At 36.6% G+C, this 19,723-nt stretch overlaps 1 protein-coding gene and 1 long non-coding RNA gene across 12 annotated transcripts in view; one reads left to right on the plus strand and one right to left on the minus strand.

The window, feature by feature from the left end:
- The window catches only part of LOC137233620 (uncharacterized), a 250,710-nt gene extending 233,318 nt beyond the window's left edge, over positions 1 to 17,392 (plus strand). Inside the window, exon 3 of the long non-coding RNA XR_010947517.1 lies at positions 16,839 to 17,392. This is a non-coding gene — a long non-coding RNA (uncharacterized lncRNA). The remainder of the gene's footprint in view (positions 1 to 16,838) is intronic.
- LOC137233618 (venom dipeptidyl peptidase 4-like) overlaps positions 1 to 19,723 on the minus strand; it is a 411,237-nt gene that overhangs the window by 55,933 nt on the left and 335,581 nt on the right. For 4 of the 11 annotated variants that reach the window (XM_067756794.1, XM_067756791.1, XM_067756790.1 and 1 more), the window contains one exon: positions 16,006 to 16,345. The exons of the other annotated variants lie outside the window; for them this stretch is intronic. In XM_067756794.1, coding sequence (XP_067612895.1) covers positions 16,006 to 16,110 — 105 coding nt within the window. In that variant the 5' untranslated portion in view covers positions 16,111 to 16,345. The remainder of the gene's footprint in view (positions 1 to 16,005; positions 16,346 to 19,723) is intronic. 11 annotated transcript variants of the gene reach the window in all.

Genomic DNA, 19,723 nt, shown 5'->3' on the forward strand with positions numbered 1-19,723 from the left:
AGTTTACTGCAACATTATTTTGCTCCAAACAAATTCGATCTTCCTGGAGACGTTCTTCGTTCGTAAGAATTAGGGTATCGGGTTCGTCAGTACCATGGCTAGCAAAGATAACATAACCATAATTTGAGCTCTATTTGTAAGACGCTAACCAGGTTACCAAATGATACATGCAGACCGTAAAGCCTCCATCATCTGCCTTATTTTCTGGTAACAATTTCGGATTTAAATCCTATCAACTTGCATCTTTAGCTTCAGGCGCTGACTCCGCTTAGTCTCACGGGTATACCACCATCTACGGCAACTTATCGGATACCTTTCTGGTGCGACTCGGAGATCCTCACGCTAATTTTAGCTTTCTCTTCGTAGCATTATTTGATTATATTAACCTTATCACCATACACGCCGAAACCGAACATTACATATCCAGCCGTGCACTTGAAACGCTCTTGTGAGCCCGTGTTCGAAAATTTTTTGTAATTTATGTTTTGCGGCAATCCACCTACTAAATTTCATTAGCTTAGTGGTATTTGTTTTTCAATTATCTAATTTTTTCAATTTTTCTGAATTTTCGATATCAAAAAATTGAGCGTGGAATCGTGCTAACGGACGGACGGACTGGCGGAGATGGCTTAATCAAATTTTATTTCAATACTGATGACTTTGATATATGGAAGTCTATCAATTCCTTTATATTTGTAAAACCAACCAATCAAAGTTATAATACTCAGTGTACAAGTACAACTGAGTATAAATTTGCCTTCAAAAGTATGCATCTTTTACATTTAGTTTCTAACTTTTCAATCAAATTTATATTTTCTTATTTTTAACTTATATTTGTTTTAAATTAAGCGCCTGAATGTATACAACTGGTTTAAATGCTCCTAAAAAGTGTTTATTGACAGAAATTTTGGGATTCGCCCAAAAAAAAAATATTTTTGGTAGAACAACGTTTGGGCGTAGAAAAAAACGCTTATCCTCGCTTAGACAATGCTTAGGAGACCCATCTAGCGGCAGTGGTTAAATAACTTGCTACAGCACAGGGTGTACCGAAAAGCGGAGACACAACCCTCTGTTGTATGGCTGTGTATAACATATAGCTGCATCAGTTGCGATGGATAGTGGACACGCATAGAATACATAGAATTAGTGTAGAGGGTGTAACATAGACACATATATTTCAGTTACATCTGAGTATAATGCGTATTGAAATTGAGTAGTACTAATTTTATGCGCAGCAATTTCAGAGGTGTATTTAAAATGAAAACAATTTCTCAAACCTAGAATTGTTAAGTACAAGAAATTTATGTAATAAGTAATACACACATAGATATCACGCGGGAATTTGGTTCACCACAAAAACATGGGCCCGTAATCATAGTCGAAATAAAATGGAGTTTTATTGGTTTAAACATGGTTCTAAATTAAATATCATTTTAAGTCTGTTATAGTCCATTTAAACACTATTTTATCTCTAAAAAAGTATTTTAAATTTAAAATGACATGAGCCTGATTTGTATTTTTTAAAAGAGGTTTTAAGTTGGTGGTCTGCTGTCAAAAGTTGCGAGAAATTAAACAATTTGCTACTTAAGTTCGATGAACTTAAATCGAAGTGAAAAAAGGTTTCCCCGGCAAGCAAATATACATCAGGAGCTAATTTGTTATACCTAGAATGCGTATTAATATTGTTACGAATATTAGCAACACTAAGGGGTACTGCCATCTCCAAGCCGATGCTAAGCAGTGATTGTATGCACATCCATAAATCAATCATTATGTATCTATCAATCATTACGTCTACACATATGTACGTACATGCAGCGGAGAGCAATGCACAACCACATGCATATATCTGAGATCCTCCCCAAAGTATGCAATGAGATAAGCTATAAAATCCTGCATCTGTAGTTACAGCTGAGAAATTTGATAGCTGATGGCCAACTAGTAGATTCTGGAAATGGAAGCGCCTAGCAGATGCAGCGAGGAAATCAAAGAGTATATAAGGCCGCAACCGTAGAGGCGCTAGAATCAATTTTGATTAAGACGCTATCTGGCGAGCAATAGCAGTATTATTTTGAAAATCAGTTGTAGTGTTATTGTGAAGTACTTTAATAAAGGCCATTTTTCCATTATTCAATATTGGAGTTATTTATTCAACAGTTTAGTGATTCGAACTTAGCAGAAGGTTGCAAATAAGAGGATTTGCAGTAAATTCGTTACAATATGTTTGTGATGAAAATCACACAATCTTAAAATGTGCGATGGTTACTTGACTCCACATATGGGAAATCTTTAATTAAGACTATTCCGCATTCAAAGATATTTGTTAGTTTTGATATTTTAGTGTCTTTTGAGGAAAAAGTAGCATCCTATACTGATTTTGGCATTAAATTTAGAAACAAATATTCAATGGAAGGCATTATTTACCACAGGCATCGATTTCTAATACATGTCAAAAAATTTCGGTAGAGGTGTCAAATGACGCGCTTTAATTTTGGAAGAAATAATCCGAAGGCGGCAAACTAATACTTGTACTCTGTCAAGATATTTTTTGGTTGATGTAATTTTGGTGATATTGTTGTACACAAAAAGAATTAACTAAAAAAGCATTTTGAGCCAGTTTTGCAGCCGTTTGAGGGTAATTATTCGGTTTTTTGTGAATATCTAAACAATTTCTTATTTCTGACTTCTAATTATTGAATTACATTACAGAATTCTTGAATTCAATTCTGCTGGCATTGCCTTTTGTGTGTTTTATTCCCCTTTACATTTGCCAATTCCTCTTAAAAGAAAGCGTGAAATAAAACACGGAATACACCAAGAATTAGCAATAAAAATTTTAAGAACTGCTTGGTACGGGCGCTGCTGAACTACTTCCCTCCTGTATCACCCTCTTAGTCTATGTCATGATCGATTTGAGTTCAATGATTTTCTAATGTAAAAGGGACTTATACTTTGTAGGGCCATGTACAATGGCTCAACATTCTAGGTTACTTCTTTCCTATGGAAAACTATACTAAATTCCCTTTATTTATGCTGACTTTGCGAAGACAAACCCAAATTTTATTTAACCTGATTATCATTGAATGGCCTGCATACCTACATATTAGTATCGAGGTTAGACATATCCCTATTCGGTTTCGGGTCTACTAAATTAGGGTCACCTAACATTTAAGGTTTGCATTATTTTGGGTGCCACAACTGTCTTAAAGCAAACAACTTTTCATTACAACATTCTGACAAACTATATAAACTATTCAACATGAATACGAGTGTATGCGTGGATAGCCATGTTGCTTCCTTTTCTTTAAGGAGCCCAAATCCGCTTTAACTACTTATTCGTTTATGTTGCGAGATTTAAATAGTTTTTTAAGATCAAAATGCGTTTTCAGGTACTCCTTTGACAATTTTTGTGCTATTGTAAGAGTTTTTGTCAAGTAAAAAATTACCATTTTTTATACGAGGAGTCAAGTAACCACGGTTGTAAGGAACAGGGTGAAATTTAAAAACTTCTAAAAAATTTCTTCATAGCGCCAACCAATACATTTTTTTCATACGGATACGCGGAAATTGTAAATTAGATGAACTAGATTCTCGCACAAAAATGTAATTTTTTTTAGAATGGATATGTATTATATTATACTTATACACAATTAATAAAGAGAAAAAAAAATACCAAAATTAAAGTAATGCCTGGTTGTAACTTTCTCTGACACGCATGCTTCGACATTCTTTCAAACTTCCGCTTACCTTAAACTGCCTCGTTTCAAAAGTAGTTTTCGACGACAGTGATGAAGTGGATAGATGCGAGGGTGGTGGTAGTGGCGCACCATCAAAGAAACGGTTTTTATAATACGTCGAGTTCGCAACAGCAACGAAATTGTGCTGACTGCGATGCGAATCGGAGCGTGTGAGCGTGGTGACAGGTGGTGGTGAATGATTATAATCACTGTGAGAATATTGACTAAGTGAATGTGGACGATATGTTGATGGTATTTGTTGCTGTTGTTGCTGCTGTTGCTGGTGCGGCTGCTGAGTTGGATGATAGGCATTATGATGTGCTGTATATAATTGATGCGGTTGTTGTTGTTGTTGCTGTTGCACAGCTGATTGCGCCTGTTGCGAGGGCATTTGTTGTTGTTGCGCTACAAACTCAATCGGATGTTCACACTGACAACGTCCACCACCGCTTTCGTGGCGCGTTCTCTCCTCTACACTTTTGCTGGCGCTCAAATAACGTTTACGTGCATGTATATTTGGTGGATGCGGAGGTGGTGGTGGTATATCTGCAGGTGTAATAAAAGTATGTCCCATGTTGGCGCTTGCGGTTGTAGAGGTGTTGCCAAAAAGATTGTTTTCTATTGTAATACCACGCCCCGCTACGTTCATATCCATGCCGTTAATATCAATACTATTATTGTAATTGCTATGTTGCATTGAGAGTTGTTGATGCTTTTGTGTTTGCTGTTGTTGTAGTTGTTGTTGCTGCTGTTGTTGTTTTGGAGTATCATGCGGCCAATAGAATTCGGTGAATTCATCAAATGTAACAGTAGCTCCGCCGCTGGTTTTAGCCTCAACACTAATGTTACCCATACCACCACCAGCACCACTGTCGCTACACCCCTGATATAACGGTAGGTTGCTGTTAGCATTTGCGTTGTTGTTAATATGATTTGGTTGTATGGTAATATTATTGTGATGTTGATATTTTTGAGGTTTTGTTGGCCCATAGTTTTGCGTTTGTTGTTGCGTTCCTGCTGGTGGGTGGTGTTGTTGTTGTTGTTGCTGCATTGGTATGCGCATTATGCCACGCTGTGACTGTAAAGTGTGTTGCTGTTGTTGCGGGTATTCTTGTTGTTGTTGTTGCTTGCGATGATGAAAATATTGTTGAGTGGCTGGAAGATACTTCGCGGCCGAATGCGTTGTTGGAATTTATTTTCGAAGTTATTATTGTTGTTGTTGTTGTTATTTAAGTTATTGTTGTGCGTATTGTTTTACAGTGCATTTTACAGTTATTGTTATCCAAGTTGTGGCAGCACACAAAAAATAAAAAAAAATTGCCAATATCAATCATTGCTTTCAACTTTGCGAGTTTTGGTTTTCATGTTTTTGGTTTTGTTTTGTTGTTGTTGTTTTTTTTTTTTTTACTTGTTTGTGGTTTTTAACATGCGTTGAAAATTAATAATGGTTACCAAGCAAAAGTAATAAATATAGGCATGCAAAAATCGGAAATTCACTACAGCTGCAAAAATAAAAAAACAACAATAAAGCTACCCTAAAAGCTGCTTGGGGTAAAAACAGTAGAAATTTCTGGTTTTGTTTATTTTTTGCTAGCGAAAGTTGTTCATACTATGCATATTTGTATGTATCTATATATTTTTTTAGTAACCCACACAGTTTTTGAAATTTTTAAATATACATGGTGATCGAAAATCACGATTTGGTACTACGCCCACGTGTTTCTGGGACCTAAGTCGTTCATAAAAGTAATAGACTTTCGATCGTTTTGATCACAGCAGATGACAACATGACATTAGAGCTGCCACAGGCCTCTGGTATTTGTAACAGCTTTAACCACAGAGCAAGGAAGGAGTCTTTTATAATTAGAAAACTGTTGGTGAAGTCCAATGAAACATAGGCCGTAGCCTTTTATCTGCCAAGTCCCTGCAGAGAAAGAGTCACAAACCAGCTCAATAAAGGAACGGCAAAATATCTGTGCAGTCAGCAGGCTTCTGTCTAATTCAGGAGCTTAACACTAAACCCAGAAGAATTCAACAAGGGATGCTGCACGAGGTTGTAGTTCCCTACTAGAAGGAGTAACGATTGTATATTACGCCGATGATTGCACGATAATCGCAACAGGCTCTGGCCCTTCCATTGACGTATTTTGATACAAAATTACCAACTATCTCCCTAGCGATTCCAGTTTCTTCCCCATGCGCGATTAACCATTGTCACCTACCGCATATTCGGTGACAAAGTGGACGCAATATTGAAAATCTATGTCGACGGCATTAGTCTAACGATTGTGCAGCACACAAAAATATTGTACTTTAAGTTCAGAGCTGCATAAAAATCTGTAAGCCACTCGTTGGCAGAACTTGGAGCCAAGAAAAAAAATGCTCATAGCAACAGCAATTGGTCCACCGCTTGTATGCGTCTACGATAAGTTCATCCAGATTTAAAGAAACACCCTGGAGGAAGCTGCAGTCCTGCAAAAAAAACCTCTTAAAACTGCCATGTCAAACAGAACACCATTTACACAGCGAGGAGAGAATACTCCCTAACAAAAAGTTTCTATTAAACATCCAGCAACCTGGACATCCCAACAGACATATGTTGGAAGAGGCTCTTCCTCCCAGGAACGCAAAAAGTCATCCCCGCAAGCACCACAAGGAAATGCGGCATTTAAAAATTCAGCCGCATGAAGAAAGGGAACACAAACAGGCACTCACAAACATCCATAAAAAGACCTCGGACTATAATGCCGGAGATTGGCCGGTGAGCCCCGTTCTTAAAGACGAACACTCTTAATTCGCCGTTGAGGAAAGCAAGAAGACGCCCGTCATGCTATCTCAACTTCGATATGGATACTGTATTTTGTTAAACTCTTTCCTATCCAGAATCAACTCGCGACATGCTCAATGTAAGTCCAACTTGTAATATGTTGCCACATGGTAGCAACCACTTTCTCAATTGCAATGTGAAACCAACGCCTCTAATACCCTATCCCCTTTTGTAAGACCTCACAATGTCAAAAGTGTCACAATGTCGAATTGTCAGAATTAGAACTAGTACCGTCTCTAAATGCGATGATTATGCGCTAGTTAGGAAAAACTGCTATTCGCTGCGTGGAAGTTTTATTACAAAAAACATCAGTAAGGATCACTTAAAACTTCAACTCTTAACATTAAATTATGAAAAGTTAGTGATTCATTAAAGAAGTGTATAGTTGTGTGTATATACAACCCCAGTAAATTCCACGAGCTAAACAATTTGTTCATAACACGACACGAATTTACCAACCAAGAACTTGTGGAAAAATCTCAAGTCAGACGGGATTGCATGTAAAAATGATTCGAAATGCGATTTGGACCCTGACTCGATCAATGACTTCTTTTACAGTCGAGTATATATATAAATAATCGAAATTTCAAACTTAATGAAAATGTGATGTACACACCAGACACGGGTAACAAATTTAAAAAAGCCAATGCCGTTGGTGACAACGGTATAAGCCTTAAGTTTGTAAAACTAATTGCAATCAACATTGTTTCAACGTTAACACATATTATTAACTTTTCGATAACGATAGGGGTGATTTGACTATGATGTCACTTTTAGATTTTTTGACACAGTAGATCATTCCATTCTCTTAATGAAATTACGACATTACTTTGGATTCTCTTCTACTGCTGCAAGATTTCTCGAAAACTTTCTTACAAATTGTTGGCAGAAAGTAGTAGTTAAAAGTGGTTGCTCTGAAACGAACTGCCTGTACTCCGGGGTGCCTCAGTGATATATACTTGGACCAATTTTGTTCAGTATGTTCATTAAAGATATTACTCATTGTTGTAAAAGTATTTCAATACACGGAAACAATAATGCTATAAAGGTGTGTATTGCGCTTATCAATCACCTGAATTTTAGCTAATGACCCTCCTTGAGTTTCATTGATAGGGATAGGGAATTGGAGGCATTTAAAATTGAAAAGGCATATCTATCGGTATCAATGAAATCCTTGGTTTTAATCTTTTTTGTTATACAAATTTTCCAATAAAATGAATTGCTTCAATGACATAAGCGCGGAGCATCCAAATCACGAAGTATAAATATTATGGCCTTTTTTAAGGATCAGTCGATTGGAAGGAATCCCTAATGTCTCAAAAGAGTTAAGAAACTCAACCGGATATGCACAGCTTGCAAGTTAGTAGAGGGATGAGTTGTCTCGGTCCTAATGATATTAAAATCCTCATTTTAAGGTGCCAAAAATGCACTTTCTCGAAACCATTTTTAGTTTGTAAAGATATATTCAATATTTGGAAAAACATTAGTTATTAAGACTTCAGGTGATGTCATCATTTCGCAAAAACTTGAAGGAAAAGAAATCACACCTGATAGTAAAGGAATTTCAAAAATTTGTTTAGCAAAAGCTGCTGTTGAAGTGCTTTAGCCAAAATGAGCTCTAATATTCCTAAAGAGAGTACATTTTTGTAAGTAAAGCCATCGATAGACGAAAAAGCGCGCATTTACTTCATCTGCGGCTATTCCACCAAGTAAGGGGAAAACACAACCCTTGGGATGATCATTACACCTCAAATCCTTAAGGCTTCGGTCTAAACCTGGCAGCGACTGTTTATGAAGCATTCATCCCACACCCTCAATTTGGCCTGAACGTTTGCCTATGTTGCACTAAAGTGTATCAAATGTTTACAGACAGTGGTAATTTAAATGCGGAGTGAACTGCACGTCCACCACACAAAGGGTATCCGCGGTAACCGAGAAAGCAACTGCCATAGTGATTTCTATTTTTGCTCTTAAATCAATTAATATCAAATTTAGCAGAAATATTTTGTCCGGTTCCTCAAGGCGCATCCAAAAAGACCAACCCTAAAGATAACAAATCCCAAGAGAATACTAAAGGAATAACAGCGAAACCCAGGTCTACAATTAAACATTACGTGTTGGTATAACCTACGTTTTTACGGCAACAATAGTTCTGAAAAATCTCATTTATCTTCTTTTTCTCAATTCCATATATTACTGGTGCTGTTAGGACTTAGCGTGATATAGCTCCTTACCCATTTTCGTCATCTTACCATTACTACATCCAGAGATATGTATGGGAGGTGACGCGCCCCTTTTATATATCGAAATTATTTTCAGCCTACGACCATCCTTGGAAGGTTTCTAGGGGGTGGTGCAAATTTGGTTGTGATCGGCAGATCCGTTTAGGACGTAACTCGATTTATACCTACATACAAACATACATAACTTGTATTTTATACATATATACTTATATATAGATAGACTGAGGTAGATAGACTGAAGTTAACAAAATTTTTTAACGGCTGCAGATTACTAAACGTCCAAAAAGAATAACAGCTAATCTCAAATCTGCAGTCAAATTTTAGCTGCTAAAATAACCCAAGCTTGTAGGTTCCACGCCCCCTTTTCCCCAATTCTACATTTTACTGGAGGTGTTAGGACTTAACGTCATATAGCTCCTTAGCAATTTTCATTACCCTACCTTTACTATATCCAGAGCAGGCATGCTTAACGAACGAAACGATATCATTTCGTTACGATAATCAACGCTAATAAACGAAACGAAATCACTTCGTTTCGTTTATTAACGTTAAGAACGTCAAATTAACGTTAATTTGACGATCTTAACGTTAATAAACGAAACGAAGTGACTTCGTTCCGTTTATTAGCGTTGATTATCGTAACGAAATGATATCGTTTCGTTCGTTAAGCATGCCTGATCCAGAGATATGCAGTATGATATATTCTACTTGTATGAGAGGTGCCACTCCTTTTTTTTATCTATGGGGTATTCCATCCAATTTCGACCAATTTTAAACCCGACCCCTTTAGAATTGGCTGAAAGTTTTTCTTCTTTTTCTAGCTTACGAAAGACGTTTTTCAGAATTTTTTAAAATTTGTTCATCCAACTCAAAAAAAGTTATGAATTTAAAAAAAAAAAACGGTGTTTTATTCAAAATGCTATAACTTTTTCAAAAATTTACCGTTCGGGATCTTTTTTTTTAAATTTGTTTTTAAATTTACTTTTCGGAAAAAATACAAAAAAAAGACTTCAGCCAATTCTAAAGGGGTCGGGTTCAAAATTGGTCGAAATGGGATGGAATATCCCCTATATAGATATACACAAATGTTACGTATACGCAACGGTACCTACCGTTTCTTTTCAGATGGTATGAATACTTTTTCGTGGTTTTTAATAAAACAATGTGCTTTTTAAAAACATGCTGCAAGTGCCAAAAAATTTAAATCAAAAATACAACACAATAAAATATTACATAAACAAAAACTTAAGAGCATACACATAACTCATATAAGCTCAATGCACACACACATACTTTCTCATATTGCCACAACCCTGCAAAAATCGTTGGACCATGTGGTCCACTGGAGTACTTACCATTATAGTCCACTGTAATGCAGCAATGGACCAACTCATGTTTCTACACGAGCACATTGTAAGCCGACCATTGCTCGTTTTTAACGATTGTAATCACTACACGATGTTTATTGGACTGTGTGTACTCCATGGATTACTCTGACGTAATGCGGAGCTGGAGTATATGGTCCAGTCCTAGGACATCGCAATGTTAATTGGACCATATTTTTTGTATGAATTGTGGTTAATTTTGGGGTACTCGGTTGGTCCATAGCGAGTACTCCATACATGCATGCATGGAGTACTTGCGATTTTTGCAGGGAAGCATCAGGGTCATTAATATATGCAACCAACGACATTTATATGCGCTGGGAAAACTTTTTATCTTGAATTAAAATCTGCAAATTATTTTTTGGTACAACGCCAAGTGGAATAGCGGGTTATCGAGCGCTGCCTTCCTCTAGTATACACACACACACACACACACACACACTTTCATACAAACACAATAATTTTCTTCTGCATTTCCTCGATCCTTTATTTGATTATCATTAGTAAATTTGCTGCAGTAGCGGCGGCATAGTTGTAAAAGAGCTGTGAGATGTGAGCGCAGACATGCAGGCGGACGGACAGACAGTGAAAAAGAGCAAACATGTGTGTGTGCTTGTGTGCCATCTTACATGTTCTAGTTACTAATGTGTTGGTAACGACATGTCTGGCCAACATTTTGCCTTTAACCAAAAGCTTTGTAAGGATTTATATTGAATATAAGTTTAAGCTACGGGCAAATGTGCATATGCCGTTACACAAGTTATTTAAGTTGATGCATGTAAGTGCGCATGTGTGTATGTGCGTGTGTATATGTGTTTCCTTCAAAGAAAGATACTTGCACTCTGCTTTTGAAGGCTAATGCAGATTTTGTGTTAGGGTAGTGAAGTTTGTCTGAGCTGGCCTTTTGTAATATGTCGACATTCTTGCCTTCGCTCTGTGAATGTTTTGTATGTAAATGTATGTGCGAAAGTGTATGAATCAAGGTTGACGACATTGCATAATGTTTACCAGCATACTTTATGTAACTGACTTATGTATGCAAACAGTTTAACATTAAATTGTGATATAGCAGAATTATGCAGCTCATATTCACATACAATAAATATGATGAAGTCAAACCAATTGGCTCTTTCTTAGAAGAATAATAGTTTTCCAAAACTCCCAACTAGTTAGAGCTCTGTCTTTTTCCCATTATATCAATTGGTATTTTTAACACAGATGTGTCCTAGGAAAAGCGTGGAATTACTGGCGTTCATCGACCTGCACATCCGCACCGTAAGTTCTGCTTACCCCAAACTGAAAAAAGAAGCGGTAGAGATGGGTTTAACGGTGAATGAGTAGAAAACGATGTACCTGCTGTTACCGAGCAAAGAGTCAGCGCTTATGCGTGTTTGCAACCACGCTACTGTTGGCAGCCGTAGTTTCGAAATAGTTAAAGAATTCGTTTATTTGGGAACCAGCATTATTACAAACAACAACATCAGCCCTGAAATGCACCCAAGGATCACTCTTGCCAATAGATGCTACTTTGGACTAGGTGGGCTATTGAAAAGTAAAGTCCTCTCTCGGCGAACGAAAATCATACTCTAAAATTCACTTATCGTACCGGTCCTTCTGTATGGTGCAGAAGCATGGACCACGACATCATCAGATGAAGCGGCTCTGGGAGTATTCGAGAGAAAAGTGCTTCGTAAGATTTATGGACCTCTACGTGTTGGCGATGGCGAGTACCGAAAAAGATTTAATGATGAGCTGTACGAGCTTCACGCAGACATTAAAGTATTACAGCGAATTAAAACGCGAAAGAAAGATGACGCTCAGGCTAAGAAAGTATTTTTATCAGACCTGGAAGCACAGGAAGAGGGCGGCTCCCACTCCGCTGGAAGGACCACGTGGAAAACGATTTAAACTCCTCTGGTGTGCGAAGGTATTTACAGTCTCAGTGTGTATTATGCTAAGAACGCCATTATGTGTACACATTTCAATTGACTGAGTTGGTAGGTGCCGTATATCATTGTAGTGATAACGGAGATGTTTCTTGATCCCTCAATCAGTTATTCGCTGGCATTCCCCGGCTTGTGACGATTCAGAAAGACCGTCTTTTCGGCATATCATTATGCCCCTTTAAGTTGAGCTCTTTTGCCTCACTTTGTATGTGGTGTTCAGAAATCATAAGACGACATACCTCGGTAGTTCTGAGTGCAGTATTTTCACACGCCTCCAGTCCAGTATTTTCCAGTATGTATGTTTTAAAGACGACCGACCAAAACCGGCGACGCGTAGTTCATAAGCGGCCAAACAGCTGCTTTGTAAGTTGTACTGACGGCAAGCAACTTGGAAATTTCCTTGCGACTGGATACAATTTCGGAGGTATGTGCCTTAAAGATAAAATTACTGTTACACATAAGATCTTTGGGTGACTGTCAGTCAATATAGCGTAACGCCAGTGTGTTCCTTCCACGTCAAAGTGGCTGTGCACATGGTCGGCGACAGTTTGAGCCCGCGTGTGGAAAAAACAAAAACAGAAAGACTGATAGGGGCAAGTGCTTGTTGCTATTATCGTGCAGTCGTCGGCATTGGAAATGTTGGTAATTCGTTCTGGTTGTGAAGGGAGCTTTGATATGTATAAATTACGGGTATAAGACATAAATGCGCGCCACCACGCTGTTTAATTTTCATAGATTTTGTGGTTTTATTACTAAATTGAACAGACGCTTGTCGATCACTCAGATAATTTCCGGTCTATAATTTTAGAGAAGGGTGAGGGAGTGAACCTTGTATGTCTTGAAGTAGTCTGTGGTGCTTGACTGTGTCAAAAGCTTTTGAAAAGTCAAGTGTCACCAGCACCATCCTATGATGGAGTTTTCGGTAGTTCAGTCTGCAATTTATCTGTGTGTTAATTGCGTTTAGCGCGTTGGTCGTAATATGAATTTTAAGGAAGCCATGCTGTAGGCTGGCTGACTCAAGACTTGCGTTTAAATGAAGAAAGCAGAACAATTTCCACCGTCTTCGCTACGGACTAGAGAAATGATAACCACTCATCATCGTTGGCTGGGTTTTTAGACATTCCTCAAAAAACAACTTCAATTACTCGCTCTTGTTTTCGTACCTTAGCCTAACCAGTAGCTTATTTATACTTCTCGTTCATCTTTTCTCTATTCGCTCCCCCTTTTCTCTTTCTTAATAGCTAAGTAGTTGCATGTTGTAATTTCTTTTATCTCATTTCCTTTGAAATTAATTGCGGCTCAACTTGACGTTTACTGCCAATTACAGTAAGCCAGATGGAACCAAATTAAAACCGCAACATAAAAAAAAAGGTTAAACGTTTTTGATGAACCAAAGAGCAAGACAAACGCAGGAAGGAAAAATAGAGAAAAAAACAAGTAAGGACGGCTGTGCCGAAGACTTCATACCTTTCATGAATGGGGCTGGAGAAAAATCTTATCCCGTTCGTAATCTCCAAATAATCAGATGTATAAGGTAAGAAATATATAGTGAAGAGATGTACATACCTAAACGATTTTTAAGATAAATATAAAAATAAAAAATGGCAAAAACCCCCTTATCTGAACGATCGGTTGTATGGAATATAACTATATATAGCTCCGATCGAAATGACTTTTGCAGGAAATCTTCTATGATATATTAAAATATATATCACCGAGTTTCACATTTATACTTTCTAAATTTCGGCAGGAATTACCAAAATTGTCTTATCTAAACGATCGGTTGTATGGGAGATATATGTTATAGGGTCTGATCCTACCGGATCCGACAAATGTCTAATATAATACAAAAATACATCCTTGTGTCAAATTTCATTGAGATATCTCAAAAATTTTAGTGACTAGTTTGCGTTCAAACAGACAGACGGATGGACGGACATGGCTATATCAACTCGGTTCGTCGCCCTGATCAATTCGGTATACTTAATGGTGAGTCTATCTTCTATATTTCTCAACGTCACAAACATCGGACCAAAGTTAATATACCATTTCATGTTCATGAAAGGTATAAGAAGATTTTGTGGTTGCTTACCAACTGATTTGTGGCATTAGCAAATAATTTGTGCTTAATTATTTTGTAATCATAAAATTTCCGTAGTACCAGTAAAACTATACACTGCACAAAGGTCAATGACCACAAAACTTGAATGAGGTGTTCGAAACGTGTATAAGTAATTTATAGCAACACTAATGCTATATACATTAATACTCTCGATTTCCTCCGAAAAAGCAATTCCACTCAAAATTGGCATAGACAACTCGACCAGAAAATGTATTTCTATTTTGCGCAGGGGGCCCGGTTAAGTTTTTCATCTTAATACTCTATACTTCGAAGTAAATCACAGCAAGACCATTGGCAGTTTGATAATGGTTGTTATGTATGTATGGCCCCACCTATTGTTGAACATCTGGTTACCGTCTAGTTTTTTCTAGATTGGCCCCAATGAGAAAAGTCTGGCTAAAGTTGCAGATAGTTTCTACTCCAGTTTGTGCTGTTTCTAGCCCTAATTCAGTAAGGCTGTATATCTGATAATAATGGCTAATATTGTTACGCTAGTACTTGACACTGCCTCCATCGGTATATTCAAGCTTTGCCTGAATAAATTAAGAGTTTAGCTAGTATCCACGTTGAAATTGTAACAGAGTAACTCTAGTCTCTCGGGGTACGTTGGGTTCTGGATCGGCATATGTGCGGATTGGCCTTCAATTATGACACTTACAGCACGAAAGCGGCGAAGTAGTTAGAAAGCCTTTTTTTATCTTCAACGGATTTTGATTTACGGCTTCTTAAACTTAAAAACTTCATCTTTTAAATGTGGGCGGTGCCACGCCCATATTCCAAATTTTTTGGAACTGATGTTTGTCATCATAAAACCAATCCACCTACCAAATTTCATTAGCTTAGCGGTATTCGTTTTAGAATTATCTCATTTTGATTTTTCTAAATTTTCCATATCGAAAAAGTGGCGATTTCGCTTATTTTCAATACCAATCTATTCTGGGTGTAGATAAGTCCGTTTACCGTACTTGGTGAAGATATCTCAATTTTAGATCAAGTTATCGTGTTAAAGGACGGACTAACGGATGGACGGACATGAATTAATCAAAATTTGTTTGGATACTGATAATTTTGATATATCAAAGTCTATATATGTGACCTGGTCTATGAAAAGTTGGCTTATGACTCAAAAAAAAAAAAAAGAACAGCACAAACGTCCTGAAGAAATACATTGTATATCTTTAACAGCTGTTTCTCGCAATTTCTTTTTTGAGTCATAAGCCACCTTTTCATAGACCGGGTCACATATATCTTGGTTCTTTTAAACCATGATTTATAAAGATATTCATAAAATGAAAAAAAAAGCGACTAGTAACAATAAGCGGCAGTTGTTGCCACCTACAAAAATTGTCTCTTTCTCACACTGTATGCAAACAAAAAATTATCACTATTAGCTATGTCTACAATAAGCATATAAATCGTGCCACAAAATGCTGAAAAAAAATGACTTACAACTACTTATGCAATGTAATAATCAAAAAGAACGGCCAAGCGCCAAAAAGTATGCCAAATAGCAGTTAAATGCAAAAAAATTACATAATAATCAAAATAAATATCAGCAAAAAGCAATAATACCACAAATTTATTGATTGCACTTGTACTTGTATTTTGTGAGTGTGTGAGTATAATAAGTAAGTGTGGTAGGTTTATTTGGCCTAACACTTAAGGCTTTTTTGGTTCAAACTGGCATTGCGCCAGCATTTTTGGCGGCCACAAGATTGAAGAAGTACCCATACTTAGTAACCTACCTGATCGTTTGCTGGCGTAGTTGCGGCTGGTGATATTTCTGTCATTGGCAATACAGTGTTCGATGGCGTTTCCGCGTTGATTATGTCGTTGTTGGTCATTGACATTTTGCTGATGAGTGCGTTGTTTTTTTGTTTTTTTTTTTTAATTTAACAGTTATAAGTTACTATTATGATGATTTGATGTGTTTTCTTTTTTTTTTAATTTATATATATTTCTTTTTACTTATAAAAAGCGCTTAACTATTTGCTTACGTTTTTCACTTATCTCTTGTAAATATTTGCCTTTACTTCAGGTTTTTGTGCGTGTTTTGTTTTTCTTTTTTCCTGTTTTATATTCGCGCTGAAAAGTGAAGAAATATATTACAAAATTATCCGCTGCTTTTTGTTTATTATTACTTTGTATATTTACTTTTCGCCAACGCCAAATATTATTTAAGTGCCTCACAGTTATAGTAAAGATAAAACAAAAATGTTAATCATTCTTAGCAATGGTTACTTCTCAACACATTACGCACACATTTATATTGAGCGTTTTTTCTCTAGATTTAACTTTGTGTCTACACATCTTTGTAGTCATAATATATTTTTGTTTATTTTAAGTGCTCTTTTTTGCGGTAAATAATTTTTTTTTTTCATGTAAATATTTGAAAAGGACTTTGTCAATAGATGTACGGAAGCTATGCAAAATTACTAAAATTTAACATACATATGTATGTATCTGATAATGTGGGGGTACTAATGCAGTACAGTACATATAATACTATTTTCACACAGAAACTTAATGATCTCATTTCACCTGCTAATGAAATCGTAATTTTTTTGCTTTCACACAGAAGTAACTGCTCGATTAGTATGAAGGATGAGACAGACAATCATGGCGGAACGATAAAAGGTGGGAGCATGGTGACATACCTACACACAAAAAAAATTCCATGTACTTGTAAATTCGATGGACAAATGTCAAAATCGTACTGCGCCGGTAGTTGATGTATCAAATCAAATAAAAAAGGTTATAATCTGTACCCTTTATAATTTCCTTCTTCTTTTTTACACCCTCTACCTCTCTTCTTTTTTTTCGTTGATCCCTCATTCCTCTAATTTATCATTCTTTGCTTTATTTTTCAAATTTTATTTTGTCACACACAGTTCATACTCAAAATCTCATAACTTAATCAAAATGTTTTAGCTGCACAATTTCTGTCTATCATCTCATATATACATCTATTTTTACAATGGAATGCTTAAATTTAATAAAAACTTTTAAATAACTCAATGCAATCGCTTTAAGTTTTTGTGAATTCAATGCTATGATCAAACAAAAGTTCTGCACCTAAGTGTGTACATGGCGTATGAGTAACTTTTGCTGACATACAAAATTTGGCGCACAACCCAGTGGCGCGCTTGAAATTGAAAAAAAAAAAAATTTATTTGAATTTCTTATCTCTGAAATATGAAAAACCTTCGTCTTGATCGAAGGAACCTATAGCCAAAATTTGGTGAGGATTGAAGTGTGGGAAATACGTTTCCATAGGGAACACACATACATGCAAGCACACAGAATTTGATTTTTATATAAATAGATATATTTTTAAAGTCAAATTTAAATTTTCCCAAAACCCAGGGACCTCCTTATATATCCTCACGTTCCCGGCGAATCTCAGAGCTTTGAACAGTCTATCTTTAAAGTTGTTGTTTCGCCGCTGTCGAGCCGACGAGTGAGGGACGCAATGGTTTAGTACATCGAACAGGGTCTCTAAGTCTTTTCCACATTTGCAACAGCGCTATCAGCTATCTCTTTGTGGCGTTTAGCGCCATTACATTTAGGCGGGCCTATTTCTGGAACAACACGGCGAAAGCAAGATCAGTTAATTCACCACACTAGAGCCATAACTCGCACTCCGGTGAAGAATAGGACGAACGTAGCTTCACTTTCACTTGAATATGGAACATGCTCATGCAAACCAAAATACACAAACTAAAACGAAGGATATTGAACTCAGAAAACTGCGACTACTTTATAGCAACTTGACGCTTCACTTTTTAAGGTCAAACTTCTTAACGCTAGGCAATATTTGTAAATAAGGTCATGACTTTCTGTAAACTTCACAATTCAGCGTTCAAATGTTTCCTAGAAAGTCTTCACGTTCTCTCGCAGTAACTCACCCAAGTTGCACCGTAATCGTAGGGTTAAATGGATTTTGAAGTATAAAGATTTTACATAGAATTCATTAATCAGGACAAAAGCAAGCGAAATTATTTATATCCACAGCAACGAGATTATTAGCCGCAATCATATATCAAAGCAGAGAGGACCTACGTACACTTACAGTGCACTAAACAGGACACTGTAGTCTGCGATATCACTTAAGTAAGCTTAATGTATCCAATACACAAATCCGACGCTGTTGTAAGCTGAAGTGTAACTGCCGTTCACGCTCACTGCGAACACGACTTTCTGGTAAGGAGAGACTCTCCCATCTAAGTGGCGTGGCTCCTAGTTCCCTAATAGTATATAGTAAAAAGCCTGAAGAGGTACTAGAAGCCTTCACATGCGGTAATAGGTTTAAGGTCAAGCTCAATAGATCTAAAAAAAAGGTCGCAGTGCATTAAGGGCTAATATTATGCGTGTTTTTTTGTTTACATGTATATACATCTACATTTGCAACTAAAAAAAACGGTCATGGAGAACTGCACATAGTATTAGCGTATGGAGAGATAGAGGACTCACAGAACGTTTAGCTCATACTGTATAACGCTACAAAAATTGAAAGTGGAGAATAGTGGAGACACATACTTTTTTACGCGCAATAATTTTATAAGTGTATATAAAGTTATGCACTTAGCAGTAAATAAAAAGTCTAAGAGCTTGTGTATATACATAAATGTAAAAAAAGCTATCAATAACAATAATGGAAAAATTGTTTTCAGTCGTACTAAAAAATACTGTAATAACAACAGCATTTTTCCTGTTGAAACAACATTAACAATTTTGTAACTATAACGAAGACTTATCTGTTAAAAGCACATATTAAACATGTAAAATTTTAAAATATTTATAGAGTAATTGAAATGAACTTCTTAAACAAGTGTACCAAGTATTTTGTTTTCACATGAAAAAAAAAAACATAATGTTAATATAACATTTTTGAGCATAAAATGAAAAGAGTAAGATATGGTGATTGCCAAATGATAATTTGAAAAGTGCTGACCAAATACTTTCAAAATTTTATAGCAGTGCAATGAGCTTATTAAAAGGATTTATTTAGCTTGATTTGATAGGCTGGCACGAAATTTGTAATTAAAATTTAAGTAATTTAGCGATAAGCTACAAGCTTGAAACTTGTCGTCCGATTTGGCTCATATTTGGAACACATAACACAAACAAGAATGGAAAGCGACCGATGAAAAAAATCGCCACTAGGTGGCGCAAGGATTGAGATATTTACAAAAATCGTATTTGTGGTCGGATTTGGCTCATATTTGGAACACAAAATAAATACAAGAATGGAAAGCGACCCATGAAAGAAATCGCCGCTAGGTGGCGCGAAGATCGGGATATTAAAACAATCGTATTTGTGGTCAGTTTTGGTCCATATTGGAACACATAATACATACATGAATAGAAAGCGACCTATGATGTTCGATGTAGCTCATATTTGGAACAGATGTTACATACAGTCCGGTATAAGTGACATCAAAATATTTAGAAGTTGGAGGA

This window comes from Eurosta solidaginis, chromosome 5 (assembly GCF_040869045.1).
Source record: "Eurosta solidaginis isolate ZX-2024a chromosome 5, ASM4086904v1, whole genome shotgun sequence".
In the NCBI taxonomy this organism is placed as follows: domain Eukaryota; kingdom Metazoa; phylum Arthropoda; class Insecta; order Diptera; family Tephritidae; genus Eurosta; species Eurosta solidaginis.